This window comes from Leptopilina heterotoma, unplaced genomic scaffold, assembly GCF_015476425.1.
Source record: "Leptopilina heterotoma isolate Lh14 unplaced genomic scaffold, ASM1547642v1 Lhet_361, whole genome shotgun sequence".
Classification (NCBI taxonomy): Eukaryota; Metazoa; Arthropoda; class Insecta; order Hymenoptera; family Figitidae; genus Leptopilina; species Leptopilina heterotoma.
In genome coordinates, this window is record NW_025111042.1 from 582,860 (window position 1) to 600,873 (window position 18,014).

At 29.5% G+C, this 18,014-nt stretch overlaps 1 protein-coding gene across 4 annotated transcripts in view; it reads left to right on the plus strand.

The window, feature by feature from the left end:
• The window catches only part of LOC122505636 (paired box protein Pax-6-like), a 233,798-nt gene that overhangs the window by 104,743 nt on the left and 111,041 nt on the right, over nucleotides 1-18,014 (plus strand). For all 4 annotated transcript variants that reach the window (XM_043617386.1, XM_043617385.1, XM_043617387.1 and 1 more), the window contains one exon: nucleotides 2,454-2,576. In XM_043617386.1, the coding sequence (XP_043473321.1) occupies nucleotides 2,564-2,576 (13 nt within the window). In that variant the 5' untranslated portion in view covers nucleotides 2,454-2,563. The remainder of the gene's footprint in view (nucleotides 1-2,453; nucleotides 2,577-18,014) is intronic.

Here is an 18,014-nt window from a genome sequence, read left to right on the forward strand (position 1 = left end):
ACTGATTGAACTGCAAAAATTAAGTAGCTTAAAATTGACTACAACACTGAAAAAAAATAATCTTAATTTAAGAATATATATACTAAAAGAAAGGTGCCCAGGATATTCCCCACTTGAATTAAGTGGGGAATTATTCTTACTATAAGAATATATTCTCATTGTAAGAATATTTCCACTTAATTTAAGTGGGGAATATCCTGGGCACCTTTTTTACAGCTTATATTCTTAAATTAAGAATATTTTTTTTTCAGTGAAAGTTACTTATAAAACATAATTTTGTGTTAAGATATTTAGGCCAGAAACTATTCTTATATTAAGATATTTAGGTCAGAAACATCTTATATTCGGATAGTTAGGTCAGAAACATCTTATATTAAGATATTTAGCCCAGAAACATCTTAATATAACTTTTAAGTAACTCTGTAGTCACTTTTAAGATGTTTGGACCAGAAACATCTTATAAGAATTTAGGTCAGAAGCATCTTAATATAAGATTTTTTAAGTAACTGTATGTCACTTTTAAGGTATTTAGTCCAGAAACATCTTATATTAAGATAATTAGTCCAGAAGCATCTTAATATAAGATGTTTTAAGTATTTAGTCCAGAAACATCTTATATTAAGATAATTAGTCCAGAAGCATCTTAATATAAGATGTTTTAAGTATTTAGGCCATAAACATCTTATATTAAGATAATTAGTCCAGAAGCATCTTAATATAAGATGTTTTAAGTATTTAGGCCATAAACATCTTATATTAACATAATTAGTCCAGAAGCATCTTAATAATATATGTTTTAAGTAACTCTGTAGTCACTTTTAAGATATTTAAGCCAGAAAAAACTTATATTAAGATAGTCTAGAAACATCTTAATATTATAAGATGTGTTCAGTAACGCTGTAGACGAAGAAAAAAAATATTAAGTATATAACTTTTACTGTACTTTTATAGTAAAATCTTAAATTAAGATACTTCTTTTTGCAGTGATCTTAGGTATATCAATATTAAGATACTTTAGAAAACATCTCATTTTAAGATGTAAGCTATACCATTTTTCTATCTTTATACGTCTTAATGTAAGATATATATCAACAAAGTTTTCTTGAAAGTATATCAAATTGATCTAAATTTTTATAGTGAGTCCCAAGGCCCATACTCTAATTGATTTTTGCAACTATTTTTTTAATTTTTCAGTGAATTTTTGAATGGTTGCCACCTTGGGGCCACTTTTTTCAAAGCAATAAACTTGAGCTGTTTTTCGCGTCTAAGTTTTATTTTTCGTAGTAAAATAAAAAAAAAATTTTTTAATAATACCGTTTAGGAATTACAGTCGTTCAAAAGATGGGTGGACACCTTGGGGCACGTACCTTACCCTATAAAATTATAATATATATATTTTAATAGTATCAATTTGATATAGTTTCAAGAAAATTGAATAAGACATCTATTTTTCAGTGTTTGTAGTCTTTCTTTCTAAATTGAAGAAAAATACCTAGAGGAGGCATGTTTATAGTCACATCAGGCAAAATAATGTCTGTATATATGATTTTAAGTCCTCTTCTCTGTGCGCGCTAATTATCGCACTTAGTTTTGCTTCCATGTCCCGAGAGTTGTGAATGCTCAACATCCCTTTCGCTTATATATCTGTACATGTATATCTATATAGTTATATTTATATTTATATGTGTATATATATGTATATATCTATATATTGTATATACGATTGCTATATATATATATATACAGTCGAGCTTTGAGGGATTTTGAAGGGTGTTACATTTGCGAGAAGTTTACATCTTCACCAAGAGCAAAGTCGGGTAATTGCGACACTTAACAATCTTGAATGTCGTTCGCGCGTTAGTACTGCAACCGTCGACGACGACGACGACGACGACGACCTGATCCAGCCTGTTTTTCTTCTCACTGCAAAAAGGGGGAGACGATTGTTTTTGAGTCATTCCGTTTTGAAGTGCCGCAGCCACGTTTCTTTTTTCGAACCACGCGGTTAGAAAAGAGCGTATAATTACCTATATATACGGAAATTAAGGGGAAACATATAGTGGCATTATGCAATTCGAATTTCGCGCCAAATGTAAACAAAGCAACTATATTTTGATACGTTTTTTGTCTCAATTTATTTGTCTTAGAAAAACTGTGATTATATATCAGGCCTCGGATCATTATCCGAGACCTGATATATATAATCGCAGTTTTTACTATTTTTTCGACTACTTTTAAAATTTGCGTCTTTTTTTTTACTTTTAAGTTCCATTTAATTAAAATATATTTTAATAGAATGGAATTCCATTTTATTAAAACATGTTTTAATAAAATGGTATTCCATTTTATTAAAACATGTTTTAATAAAATGGTATTTTTACTATTTTTTATAAAATAAAGTGACTTTTGATTTAGTTTTTATAAAAAAAAAACTTCTTTTTCTTGGGTTTCAGAGACAAAAGTGTGGAAAGGCCCGAAGATTCTGCCGTCGCAGCAACTGGGCGCTGCGGTCGCTCCATGGCCGGGCGCCACCGGCCTTTTAGCCTCCGTCACCGCAGACGATATGGCGCACAAGGGTGAGTTTTTCAAATTATTTTCTTTTTCTATCCTCTAGGGATAACCTACAATTTAATTTAGTTCTATTTATAATATAATATTGGTTAACAAACTTTAGATTAATTCCGTGATCCGTTTTCGCATGTAATTCAAAGAGAGGAGCACAAAAAAAAATTTCTATTGAAAAAAGCGCAGTTCAAAATTTTAAATCAGGGGTCGATTCTGTAACTTCACTTCACTTTCACTTCACTTCACTTTCACTTCACTCTCACTTTATTTTCACTTCACTTTCACTTTACTTTCAATTCACTCTCACTTTCAGTTTTTTTTCACTTCATTTTTACTTCACTTTACTTTTCCCTTCACTTTCACTGTACTTTCAATTCATTTTCACTTTTAGTTTATTTTCACTTCATTCTTACTTCACTTTCACTTCAGTTTCACTTTACTTTCAATTTACTCTCACTTTCAGTTTATTTTCACCTAATTCTTACTTTACTTTCACTTCACTTTCACTATCAGTTTATTTTTGTTGAATTTAACTTATCTTCAAAATCTTTAGGAAATTTGAAATGTAAAAAATGTTAAATTCAACAAAAATAAAGTGACAGTGAAAGTGTAGCGAGCGTGAAGTAAAAATAAACTGAAAGTGAGAGTGAAGTGAAAAGTAAAGTGAGAGTGAATTGAAAGTAAAGTGAAAGTTAAGTGAAAATGAACTAAAAGTGAGAGTGAAGTGAAAGTAAAGTAAAAATGAAGTAACAGTAAAGTGAAAGTGGAGTGAAAGTGGAGTGAAAGTGAAGTGAAAGTGAAGTGAAAGTGAAGTGAAAGTGAAGTGAAAGTGAAGTGAAAGTGAAGTGAAAGTGAAGTGAAAGTGAAGTGAAATTGAAGTAGCAGTGAAGTGAAAGTGAAATGAAGTTACAGAATCGATCAGAGTAAAAATTTTCTTCTTATTTTTGTTTTTTTTTCAACTGCGGATTCAAGAGCAAAATTCAAATCAATAAGGAAAATTAGAAAAATGATTGAAATTTAGAGTCTTTTGCGAAAGCAGAAGTGAAAATAATTCCACTCACATTTGAGCGGTTTTAAGTTTGAACGTTTAACTGGCAATAAAAGCCTGACATTATCAACGAATATGGATTATCCTTTCGGGGGGGTTATAGAAACTGAATTCTGACGAAAATGTCCGATGAGAGTGAAGGAAGGAAGGAAGATCAGGAAGGAGAGGTACTAAGGGCTAAGGCGTTTAACCCCATTAGTCCTGAATGGAACTCCTCCCTTCTTTTCTCACCCTCTCTATCAAACTGTCTTCTTCTCTCCTTCTCCCTCTCTCTTACTCTCTCGGTTACAAGAGAGAAATATTCTAAGGGTGAATAGTCGACGTCTCAGGGCTTTCTAAAACCGGGGACCGTCCAGAGGCTTTTCTCAAACTAGCTGCTCACTTCACGTATTGATTTCCATTCTCTTATATATACGTATTTCAAGATTCTCCGTCTTCCCGCACCTCTTGCCAAAGACTCTTAATGCCATGGTGACAAAAAAAAATTTTTTTTTTCTTTTTTTAATCGAAAAAATTGCAGAGCAAAAGATAAAAAATTGTCTATAACAGTAGAGTTGCCACGAGTCAGGGAAATCGGAAAATTCTGGGAATTTTATCAAAAGTGATAAAAAAAATAATAAATTTTATAGAAATATCTAGTAGGAAAATTCTGCGGTTTTTAGTATTAAAAAATTTTTTTGGAAAACAGAAACCGGGAATTCTTTTTGAATTATTTTTTTTTCATAAAAACTTTTGAATCACAATGAATTTTAAAGAACAACTTAATTTTATTTCTTATTTCTATTAATTAAATTAATTAAATTATTAATTTATTAAATTTATTTTAAATAGTTAAATTTAACTAATTAGAATTTCATTAAATTAATTAAATTTTAACTCTTTTTCAAATTGAACATAATTAAATGTTATAAATAAATTTTTATTAAATATTCCATAAATAATTGAATAACTTTGAAATATTATATACGAAAATTAAGTTTTAAATAATAATTCAAAAATTACAGAAAATTATTAAATTGTATAAAAATTTAAGGTAAAAAAATTCGAAAATGTATTTTTTTTCATAAATTATATTAAAATTATTAAAATAATTAAATACTTTTGCAATATTATACGAAAATTAAGAAAAATAATTGAATTTTCAAAGAATTTTAGTTAAACCATCTGAAAATAATTGAATACTTTTCAATATTGAACAAAAATTAAGGAATCTAATTGACTTTTCAAAACATTTCAGTTCAAAATTCTGAAAATAATTGAATTTTTAAAAAATATTAATTTAAAATTCTAAAGAAAATATAAAATTAAAAAAATTGTATTACAATTATTGAATATAATTGAATTTTCTATGAATTTAAATTAAAATTTTTTTAAATAATTAAATAATATATTGCAAATTTAATACGAAAATGAAGTTTTAAATAATAATAATTCTAAAATTACAGACAATAATTGAATTGTCCTCAAAGTTTTACGTCAGAATTCGTGGACTAATTGATTTTTTTCTAATTATAACAAAATTTTTTGAAAATAATTGAATTTCCGAAGAATTTTAATTCAAAATTCTTAAAATAATTGAATTTCTTTACAATATTTTAGGAAAATTAATGAAAATAATTGAATTTTTCTGTTTCAATTTAAAATTGTAAAGAAAATAAATTTTTTTTTTAAATTGTATTAAAATTATGGAAAATAATTGAATTTTAATCGAATTTAAAAAAAGGATTACAATAATTTTAAAAATACTTTAATTTTATTTTTAAGTTTATTAAATTTTCATAATTAAATATTAATTGGACATTTTAAAAAAAATTGAATACTTTTGAAATTTTCTGTGAAAAATAAGTTGTAAATAATTGAATTTTCGTGGAATTTTAATCCAAATTTCTTAAAATAAATTTGAATACTTTTGCAATATTTTTGGAAAATTAAGAAAAATAATTGAATTTTCAAAGAATTTTTTAAGTCAAACATTCGGAAAATAATTGAATTTTTAAAGAATTAAAATTAAAATTTTTAAAGATTGTAAGAAATAAAAAAAATGTAATATACAATTATTAAATAATAATTGAATTTTAAACGAATTTAAAAGAAACTCAAAATAATTTTGTAAATATTTCAATAATTGCATTTTTAAAGTTTAGAAAATTTTCGTAAATATAATTATAAATTGTGTATTTTTAAAATAATTTCAAATTTTCTCTAATTTTACTTAAAATGAATAAAATTTTCTATAACTTTATGAAAAATAATTAAAATTTTCTATATAAGTTTATAAAGAATAATTGAAATTTCCTAGAATTTTATTAAAAACAATTGTAATTTCCTATTATTTGATTAAGAATAAATGAAATTTCTTATAATTTTATTAAAAACAAATTGAATTTTTTTAAAGAATTGTCGAAATGAAATCGGCGGTAATTTGTTATATAACTTATTATGAAAAATAATTGAAATTGCCTGTAATTTTATTAAAAATAATTGAAATTTTCTATATAACTTCATGAGAAAGAATTGAAATTTCCTATGATTTTATTAAAAATAATTGATAATTGAAATTCCCTATAATGTTATTAAGAATAATTAAAATTTCCTAATAAAAATAATGGAAATGTTCTATAACTTTATGAAAAATAATTGAAATTTTTGTAAAATTTGTGAAAAATATTTGAACTTTCCTCTAATTATATTAAATATAATTGAAATTTCCTGTAATTTTATTAAGAATAATTGAAATTTTCTATAATTCTATGAAAAATAATTGAAATTTCCTATAATTTTATTAAAAACAAATTGAATTTTTTTTTTTTTTTTTTGAAGAATTGTCGAAAGTAATCGGCGGTGAGGTTACTAATTTTGGGTTTTAAATTATATTAAGGTAGGCCACCCTCAAAGTTTTAGATCGAATTTTTACTTCTAAAAATTATCTCTTTCTATAAATTCCTCTATAATTTCCTTCTAGTGATCAGGGAAAAAGTAAATTTTATATATAAATAGAAATTTTGTAAAAACAAAATAAAAAAATTGTTGTGGTAATGATAATGAAAAGAACCAAATTTGAAAAGTATGTTAAATTCAGACCTTCAGGAAGGAAAACGAATCAAAACGAAACCAAAAAGGAAGACAAATTTCAAACTGTAAAATTTATAAAGAAGAGTTTAATTATTGACGATAATCGTCAGTACCAGAAAAGTTGGCACTTTCCCTCTTAAACTTAATAGTGGGTCGAGTATATACATACAGACACTACTCGAGGCAGAACGATGAGTATAATCTCCCCAGGAAAGTTCATTGAATCTCTCTCTCTCTATATATATATATATAGAGAGAGAGAGGAAAAGGCGTTGGACCAAAGAAGTAGCTAACCGAAGAATCCACAAGTGAGTAAACATTTGCGAGATGAACGAGTGAGTGAAAAGAGAGAGAAAAGGAAGGGGAAGGAGGAAGGATCAAAAAGAGCGCGAAGATATTCAATGGATATCGTCGTCGTCGTAGTTGCACGAAGCGAAGTTGCCGGGCGCGCTTGAAAATCCGAGAGTTATCTGACCGAGTGCAGCCCAGTGGGGTGTGTAGCGTTAAGTTAGCGTTAGCTCATCGAATCGCCTCGATGGAGCGACAGACGCCCTTACTCCAGAATCCAAAGAGTTTGATCGATCGCACGTATAAATTACGTTTCCGACGTTTTCTTCGCCATTTCACTATATATCGACTCTGATATGTGCACGCTAAACTTTTCACTAGTCCTCCAATCCCTACGAGAGCTAGGTCACTGTCAATATCGAATCGAATCATCTGTCCGATATATTCTCTTATTCTTAACCTATAAAATTATTATTCGTAACTCGAATTTTTCATTCACTTTCGAATTTATCACTAATTCATCGCTAATTCATCACTAATTAATCACTAATCAATCACTAATTAATCACTAATCAATCACTAATCATAATTTATCACTAATCGGTACTAAAAAAAAATTAACCAAATTAATCACTAATTCAACAGTACCGAACTAATTCATCACTAATCATAATTTATCACTAATCAGTACTAAAAGTTAACCAAATTAATCACTAATTCAACAGTACCGTTCGGTACCGAACGGTTAAATTAGTGATTAATTTGGTTAATTTTTAGTAAAAAATGACTAAATAATTACTTAGTGTCATTTTCAAGTTATGATAATTAACTTAAAATATACTTTTTTTTATTAATTTGGCTAATTTTAATTTTTTAATTCTATACGAATTTAAAAGCGTCATGCCGATAGAAAGAGTCTAACGTCCCCTTCGCTTTCTTTCTCAAGAGGCGCATGCGCGTGAAGGACGCATGCGCGTTGTATTTTAAACAACGTGGGGCGCTCGCTTTCTACTCTTTATTCTGCGTCAATGCGCATGCGCCTCTAGAGAGAGAAAGCGAAGGGGACGTTAGACTCTTTCTATCGGCCTGACGCTTTTAAATTCGTATAGAATTAAAAAATTAAAATTAGCCAAATTAATGAAAATTTGTATATTTTAGATTTGAAAAAAAACACTCGCTAAATTTTATTAATGTATTAAATTTATATTTATAAATTATAAAATTATAATTATATAAATATTTTTGAAGTTATCGAAGTTTGTTATTATAAAATTATAATATTATATTAATATTTTCGAAATTATCGAAGTTGTTATTATAATTATATTTTCGAAGTTATCGAAGTTGTTATTATAAATAATATTATTTTTTTTTTGAAATTTTATATATTTTAATAAATAGGAAGTAAAGTGATAATATCGCTTATCAGTGATGCTTCGCACTTTTCAGAGTTTATGTATATATATATATATATATATATATATATATATATATATATTTTTTTTAAGATTGAAAAGTTTTCATTTACATATTTATTCCCGCGCGGTGAAATAATATTAATTCAGAAAAACAAGTTTATTCCATTTTCAAATGCGATTTTTTTGTTTCATTAAAGAACTTGGGATGTTGGAAAGAAAGAGAGGGGAAGAGAGAAAAAAATGAGAGACACCCTCGCGCAAACAGTCAACTGTCATCGGTTCCTAACTGTCAACCCCAATTTCTGACACCCCCTTTTTCCGCTTCTATACTCCTCCTCCTCATTCTCATCCTTCTCCTCGAGAAAAGAATCCTGGAAGAGAGTCAAATATATAATAACGGAATAAAAAGCGCGTCACGTATTTTTGATTTTATTTTTATTATTATTATATTTTTTATTTTTATATACATATATTATACATTTTTACTTTTATATTTTTATATTTTAAAAAATAGCAAGGTCCAACCTTGACTATGTTCCCCTATTTAAATAGAAATTCAAATTAAAACATAATCTTGGCAAAAATTGAATTATTTTTATAAATAATATAACATTCTTCAGTGTAAATTCAGTTGTTTTTACAAAATGTTAACAAAATTCTTCGCAAAAATTCAATTATTTTAATAAATAATAAAATTCTTCTAGGAATTCAATTATTTTCAAAAAATTTAATCAAATTCTTGGTAAAAATTGAATTATTTTGATAAATAATAACATATTTCAGGGGAATTCAATTATTTTTAAAAATTTTAACAAAATTATTCGCAAAAATTCAATTATCATAATAAATAATAAAATTCTTTTAAGAATCCAATTATTTTAACAAAATATAAGAAAATTTTTTAAAATTCAATTATTAGTTTTTTATAAGAATTCAATTATTTTCAAAAATTTTAATCAAATTCTTGGTAAAAATTAAATTATTTTTATAAACAATAACATTTTTCAGGGCAATTCAATTATTTTTAAAAATGTTTCACAAAATTCTTTGCTAAAAATTCAATTATTTTAACAAAATATAAGAAAATTTTTTGAAATTCTATTATTTTCAATATAATTTTTTATAAGAACTTAATTATTTTCAAAAATTTAAATCAAATTCTTGGTAGAAATTGAATTATTTTTTATAAATAATAACATTTTTCAGGGAAATTCAATTATTTAAAACATTTTTTTTACAAAATTCTTTGCCAAAAATTTAATTACTTTTATAAGTAATAAAATTCTTCTGAGAAATTCAATTATTTTTTAAAAAAAAGGTGATTAAATTCTCTGCAAATATTCAATTTTTTTAAAATTAAATAATAAAATTCTTGGCAAAAATTCAATTCTTTTCAAAAATAATAAAATTTTTTGCAGAAATTCAATTATATAAAAAATTTTTATTATATTCTGAGCAAGAATTGAATTGTTGTCATTAATAATGAAACTCATTGCCAGATATCAATTATTTTTAATATCTACAATTTTTCAAATTATTATTTAATTATTTAATGTTTATTAAAGTTTTAATAATTATTTTTCAATACATTTTCAATCAAATTTCTTTTAAAAGAATATTAATATTTTTAAACATTTTAAAGAAATTTTTCGAACAATTCAATTATTTTCAAAAAAAATTTAATAAAATTCCTTGCAGAATTCCATTATTTTCATAAATAACAATATTCATCGCAAAAATTCAATTATTTTCAATATTTTTTTAAAATTCTCTTTCGATAGTTCAATTATATCTTTATAAATATAAAAATTTAAGAAATTTTGATAAAATTCTTTTTCAGATTTAAATTCTAAGTAAAATTAAATTATTCAATAAAATATTTATTTTTGTACTTAAATAATAGAATTCTCTTATAGAAGTTTTAAAGAAGAATTGATTTAGAATTGAATTTTTAGTTAAAATTTTAAAGATAATAATGGAATATTTAAAGCTTTCAGAAAGAATTAAATTTCAAACTGTAAAAAAGTAATAATTTTAATATTTTTATTTTGATCTAAAATTATTAAAATCTACTTTTTTACGAATAACTTCGAAAAAAGTTAGGCCATCGAAAAACAAATTGGATACATTAGACGAACTTTTCTCTCCTCGTATACTGAAGATTAAAGTCGAAAGTTTTTCAAAGCGAAAGAGTTTAAAAGTAGGCGAATGGGAAAAAAGGAAAGAAATTAAGAAAAGGCGAAAGGAAAAAGGGAAGAAAAAAATTAGAAGAGGGGGAAGGAAATTAAGAGAACGGGAAAGGAGAATGGATCAAAATTAGGAGAGGGGGAAGAAAATTAAGGGAACGGGAAAGGAAAAAGGATCAAAATTAAGAGAGGGGGAATAAAATTAAGAGAAGGGGAAAGGAAAAAGGATCAAAATTAGGAAGAAAGATAGAAATGGAAGAAACACAATTAGAAGAAGGGGGAAGAAAAAAAGGAGGGAAGTTAAGAGAACAGGAAAAGAAAAAGAGAGTTAAAATAGCAGGAAAGAAAAAAGGAAGGAAATTAAGAGATGGAAAAAAAATTAAGATATGAAGAGAATGGAAAAATGAAAAAAAATTAAGAGCAGGGGACAAGAAAAAAAAAGGAAAGAGTTTAAAGTGAACTTATAGAAAGGAAAGTTTCCCTAAGAGAAGGGAAAGAAATTAAGTGAAAGTGGAATGGAAAACAGGAAAGAAAGAACGAAAACGTGCTACTGTTAAAGATGAAGCGGCGCGGGTGAGATGAGATGATGAGACACCCTCGAAAAAAAAGCGCGCGCAAAACAGGCAACTTCTTCTTCATCCCTTTGATCTGATGTCTGCCGCCACCTTTCCGCAGCCACTTTGTAGAAATGGGTTCCCCTCATCATTTACCAAAGATGTCTCTCCAACCCCTTTTTTATTCAATTAAATCATAAAATACCGCCACTTTGCCATTTCTAATGCGCATCAACATTCGCGACCTCCGAATCCAAAAACAAAACAAAACAAAAAATTCACGTGAGTGAATTTTTTGACTAAATGTGTACATGTGCAAGTGTTTTGTGTTCATTTCTAAGAGTTTTAGCTATATGTGAATACATTTTATGTACATGTGAACAAGAGTTAGGCAAATTTTTATAAGTGTATATGTTTTGGGTAAATGCGTTCATGTTTAGTCTATATGTGCATATGTTTTGAGTACATGTGCAAGTGTTTTTAGTATATGTGAATAGGTTTTGATCATATGTGCATTAGTTTTTTGTATATAAATAATTTTTGCCTACATGTGCATACGTTTTGTGTACATGTGAACAAGTTTAAGCCACATGTGCATACGTTTTAAGTACATGTGAACCAAAAAAACGTCTATAAGATATAATTTCTCCAAAAATTAAAAATAATACCAATTTCAAGAATAAGCTTCGCTTTTCCCTCACATTTCAGAATATAAGAAAACTATATATACACAGTTCAGAACCAAAAACTCGTAACATTTTTTAACAAGCTCTAAAAGGTGATATTCAAATGTCTTCTCTTTGAAATTCAAACGGTCGCCTCTATTGCATTTTGCGAAACGAAGGGAGAGAGCTACTCGTGAATTCCGTCGTAGTGAAGCGAGGGATGAGAGGCAAAAAAAAAAAAGAAAAAAAAATTCCGGTACACACGTTTATTTTTTCGTATATAACGCTGCGGCGCGCGCGGGGTTTACTACTATCGAGCCATTTTGTACGTGTACTGGTTACAGGGGGATTCTTTCGACGGTATATCCGCTTTTGCTGAATTCGTACCTCACTTTCTAGAAAAGTAGTAGTAGTAGAAGAAGAAGAAAAGGGGACAACCTCCTTTCCAAACACCCCCTTTTACCACCCACAGAAATGTGCCAGCTCCGTCTCTGTTTGAAGAGGAAATTTCACAGTCGAATTCACTTGATGCAAGATGTACAGTCTCTGTCCGTCTTTTCTAAGATCCCATTGCTATATATATATGTGTGTGTGTATACACTTAAGGGCATTCGTGTGTCCGAAGAGTCGTCGGTAAAAATGCGCTTCAACCAAAAAAAAAAAAAAAAAAAAAGAAAGTCATATCACTTGACATTATATGTCGAAGAATGGAAACCAAATTAAGGTTTGCTCCTTTCATCATCGCTAAGTTAAATTTCATATAAAAAAATACAAACACATGTACGCAAAACACCTGCACATGTGCATATAAGCAGATTTACTAACACAAAACACTTACACATTTAGTCAATCAAAACACATCCACATGTACTCATATGATAACATTTACCCAAAACTTATTCACATATACAAAAAATGTATGCACATATCACCAAAATTTACTCACATATACACAAAATGTATGCACATGTGACCAAAACTTATTCACATATGCACAAAACACTTGCACATGTACTCAAAACACCTGCACATGTACTCAAAACTCCTGTACATGTACTGAAAACATTTTCACATGTATACTGAAAACATTTGCACATGTACTCAAAACACATGCCGCACATATAGATTAAACATGGACACATTTACCCAAAACATATACACTTATAAAAATTTACCTAAAACTTGTTCACATGTACATAAAATGTATTCACATATAGCCAAAACTTAGAAATAGACATAAAACAGCTTACACATGTACTCAAAGCACTTACACATGTACACATTTTATCGGAAAAATTCACTCAAATTAAAGTATTAACTTTAATTTAGAAATCCCTGAACTAAAGTATAAATAAAAATAGAAGAAAAAGATAAACAAATGACAAAAATTATCGTATTCTGATAACTTGCATAAAGATGGAATAGTTTAAAGAGTAAATTGGTACAAAAGTGTGCGTCACACTCCTTGACATAAAAATGTATATATACACTACTCCCGTGAAGATGGCATTGCTCTAAGCGGTTTGACGGCCTAGGGGCTGCTTTCTGCCTACCCTCACCGAGTCAGTTTAGAGGGTTTGACGACGAGAAGAAGAAGAAGAAGAAGAAGAAGAAGAAGAAAGGAAGGGTAGATATAAAATGCGGCTGATTCTTTGAAGGGGTTGCTTGAGCTTGCACGTCGACGCACAGGGCGTTCGTAAACAGTCATTTTCTTGATACGTTAGCAGCGTCTCTGCCTCCATTTTCTTCAAAGAGAGGGAATAGAGAGAAAAGAGGTTTGTGCGATGGGGGACTTTGGGGGCAGGGGGAGGAAAAATGGAAAATTTCGCGTTATAAACCGCGTCACGAGACTTCGAACCTCCACTCAAGTGTAATAGAGAGTATATGGGGGGTGCGAGGAAAAAAAACAAAAACCAAACCAACGCGTCACTTTTTTTTTTGTTTCTTGTAATATTCAACACACGCGGGAGGATATAGAGTGATATTAAGGCTCTACTTTTTCTATATACTCTAATCTCTATGCCTAAGCTACTCTATAGTCTAAATTTAAAATACTCTATTTTCTAAACCTAAAATATTCTCTAAAATACTCAAAATATTCTCTAAAATACTCAAAATATTCTCTAAAATACTCAAAATATTCTCTAAAATACCCAAAATATTCTCTAAAATACCCAAAATCTTCTCTAAACCTAAAATACTCTTCTTTAAACTTAAAATAATCTTTTCTAAGCTAAAACACTATTCTCTAAATCTAAACTATACTCTATTCCGCAGGCTTCACACTCATCTATACTAAAACCTATACTATTTACTACTTTTTTACGATTTGCTACTATCTTTTTTTTTAATTTGTTACACTAAACCTTTTTCAGATTTACACAACTTTAAATGCGCTAAAAGTTGAACCAAACAATCAAATGCAACAATTTTGATACGTACTTTTTTGTCTTAATTTGATATGTCCTTTAAAAAACTTTGACTGTAACAAAAATTATATTAACATACCGTAATAAAAATATATCAAAAGTTGGATGCTACAACTGTGATATAATACTTTTTTTGTCTCAGTAACAAAATATTTATTTAAAGAACATTTAAATTTGATATCCTTAGAAAAACTATAAATAGTAAAGTTATGGTATAGTAACAATTGCAGTAGTAGTAGTAGTAGTCTGGTAGTAGTAGTAGTAGTAGCAGTAGCGATAACAGTCTATTGAAAACCACCCGGTAAATTTGTTTGCCAAAAAAGAAAATAATGTCATCGACTCTTAAACTAATATTTTGACAATTGATGGTGAGTGGGGACACAGTATCCATGGGTACTGGAGCAACTGTCAAACTAATTTCTCCCTAAACGTTTTTGAAGATTACATCGGTTGCTCATTGTACTTGTACCCCGTGACTGGCACACTCGCCTTTAAATAGATCCCCTTCTTTTGCTTTCTTTTTTTCTCCTCTCCTTTTTTTTCCTACAAACGGATACTTTTCACTGATTGATCAATACACATGACATCAGGAGTCAAAACTATTGACATATCTTTAAAAAAAAAAAAAAACCGAACAAGTAGAGCCAATTGGGAATTTATTTTCAATTCTGTATTTACACAACTAGGTACCTGTCATCAAATAAAATTTTTCTTCTATTCCCCAAAAATGAGATGGTTAATGGAGGCGATAATGACGATGAGGTTTCGTTCTCTCGGCGCGCGGATGAGAGGAAGCTTTTATTAAATTTTTCGAAAGCAATTCCATCCCTCGTTCATTTAACCCCTTTTACCTCCTCGACTCTCTCGATCATTCTCTCGTCTCATATTCGTTTGTTTGTGCGTTCCCTCTGTTGTATTCTGCTTTTTTTCCCTGTGTGTAGTTGTTTTTCGTTTTTTTCTTCTTTTTCTTTTTTTTTGCCTGTTTCGACAGAGTGCTTGGTTGTATATACAAATGCTGCCTCTCCTGGGGTGAAAAAAACCTTTTTTTGAAATGGGCCTCTTGAGAGGTCCTCTCTCTCTCTATTACTTGAAAATACGGTCCTGCTAATGCGGAATAATAACCATTCCACCCGCACACCTGCTGAAAATTCTTTTCATAATAATTCTTATAGGCATGAAATTGTTGACCCACATTGAGGAGTTTATTTTGGTAGATTTTAATTTTAACTGTAGGATGTTAATTATCAATTGTACTTCCACGTCAAGGCTCGAAAAATTTTAAGTATTTAAAAATACGGACTTTACGGACCGAAAATGAAAAATTATGGACCAATTACTGACAAAAATATTGAAAAAATTCTTCTCAAACATTTAATTTTATTTTCAAAAATAATAAAATTTTTCGCGCAGAAATTAAATTATTTAGAAAATTTTAAACAAACAAATTCTTGTAAAGAATTCAATTATTTTCATAAGTAAAAAACCGCGAATTTCCATTTTTTTTTTTCTTCACCTTATTTTCTAAAATCGAAACAAAAACTGATAAATGTTGTTGATGGCTTCAAAAACCTCGAGAAATTCATGGAACGGAAGAAGCGGACTCCCAAATTCCCAGGCTGATCATTCCGATACGAGCAGGCCTAATTATGTCAAAACCCCTATAGATCGTCCCACGGGAACAGTGGAGAAGCGAGAGACCATAATGCCATGTCGATGTCATTGTGGTACGCACCTTGTGATCGTTGCCGATTGTACGTCTATTAAACCCTCCGGTCCTTCTTGTATATACATTCCCCACCGTGAATTTCGCTCTCATTGTCCCTTTCGTATTTTTCCTACATTTCTACCGTAATAACCGCACTTCGAAGTGAAAAAAAAATAGAAAAGGGGATCGAAGTCGTCACCAAAAAATTTACAGATTCTTAACCAAAACGACGAAATTTTCGTATTCTCTGATCCCCTTGATTTTTCCCAAAAAAAAAAATTCTCCTGATTACTTATTTTCCCCTCCTCGCGGATTACCAATCGAACACATGTCGATCTTTATTGTTATCCTTCAATCTCACGCAACGGCTTTTAATATATAATTCCGTAGTTGTGTATAGTGGTCCACATCAGACTATGTATTTGAGGAATATGTGTACAAATTCCGTAGAAATTCTGGTTAAAATCAAAACGAATTTGTTTTCTACGAACACTTTTTGCATATACATCCTCCAAACTTTGATTTTGACTTTTTTGTACTCGAATCCGTTTCTTTGAAAGTTTATGTATTTTGGTAAATGGAATATAGATTTATTTCGGTATTTAGTTTATAGAGATGAATTGGTTTTGAGAATTGAGTTATTGGCCAGCGGTGATTGATAGGCCAGCAGTTTCGGCTAATTATGGTATTGGCAGGGGGTTCGAGTTGAAATTAATTTAATCCTGTTGTAATTTATGTTATACTGATATAATATATCCAAAGGGAAGAGGTATTGCTTTGAAGCACATGCAGTGATATGTGCGGCTAGAAGCTAAAGGCTATAGTTAACGTTAGACTAACCTTAGAATAACGTTAGACTAACTTTAAAATAATGTTAGTCTAATCTTATGTTAGACTAATCTTAGAATAACGTTAGACTAACCTTAGAATGACGTTAACAAACCTTAAAATAATGTTAGACTAATCTTATAATAACGTTAGACTAACCTTAGAATAACGTTAACAAACCTTAGAATAACGTTCAGTTAACGTTAATCTAACATTAGTTACCAAAAAATGTTGTTAGATTAACGTTAGTCTAACATTAATATCATTAGTTAACGTTAACTTTTTCACCTAGGTTGTGGAAAATGGCTATAGTGGCTAGTAACAAATGGCTAGTGGCTAACATCAAATAATTATAGTGGCTAATGGCAAACAGCCATAGTACGGCTAGTGGCTAAACTTGTCCCTCAACATTAAAGAAAAGGCTTCAACCGCAGCCTTATATACAAATACCTGCGAGAGTCGCCCACTTATATCCGTCTGCGTACTCATCCACGCGTACAGTTTGGCTCTCTCTCTCTCTCTTTCTCTCTCTCATCGTAGTCGTCATCCTCCTTCTCGTTCATGTCGATGTCGATGCGGATGTATATATAGAGAGAGAGAGAGAGAGAGAGAGAGAGAGAGAGAGAGAGAGAGAGAGAGAGAGAGAGCCGGCCTTTTCCACATAGTGCACCCAGAGAAGCGGCTCTGACAGATCCGTTGGCGCGGAATAACGCGTTTACGAGCTCTTTGTCCGATCCGGCTTTGGAGCTCGACCGCCTCGTGCTGCTGCTGCTGCTGCCTTTGCCAGCTTACCAATCTCGCTGCTGGGCTCTATTTCCGACTTTGCCTCTGCTGCCGATGTTCCTGATGCCACTGCTACTAGTATATCGTCCCCCGGGGCGCACAACTCACCTTTCCCGAATATAATGCTAATTGGCTAATGCGACTCCTAAACAGACAAAACACACTTTCCCCCGCAGCAGCAGATAAAAATCATCGCTAAAATAAGCTTTGTCATTCCTCAAATATGGGGATAAACATTCCACTATTATCTGGGTTTTAATTATCCTATACAGATTTGTAACTATTTGTGTACCATTTGTATCCTTTTTGTGTATACCATTTGTGTACTATTTGTACCTATTTGTGTACCATTTGTACCTATTTAACTTACAGTTTCTCTAAGGATATCAAAATTGAGACAAAAAAGGAATCAGAAGTGTTGCCTCGGCAACTTTTTTGTCTCAATTTTGATATCCTTAGAAGAATTAGTACTT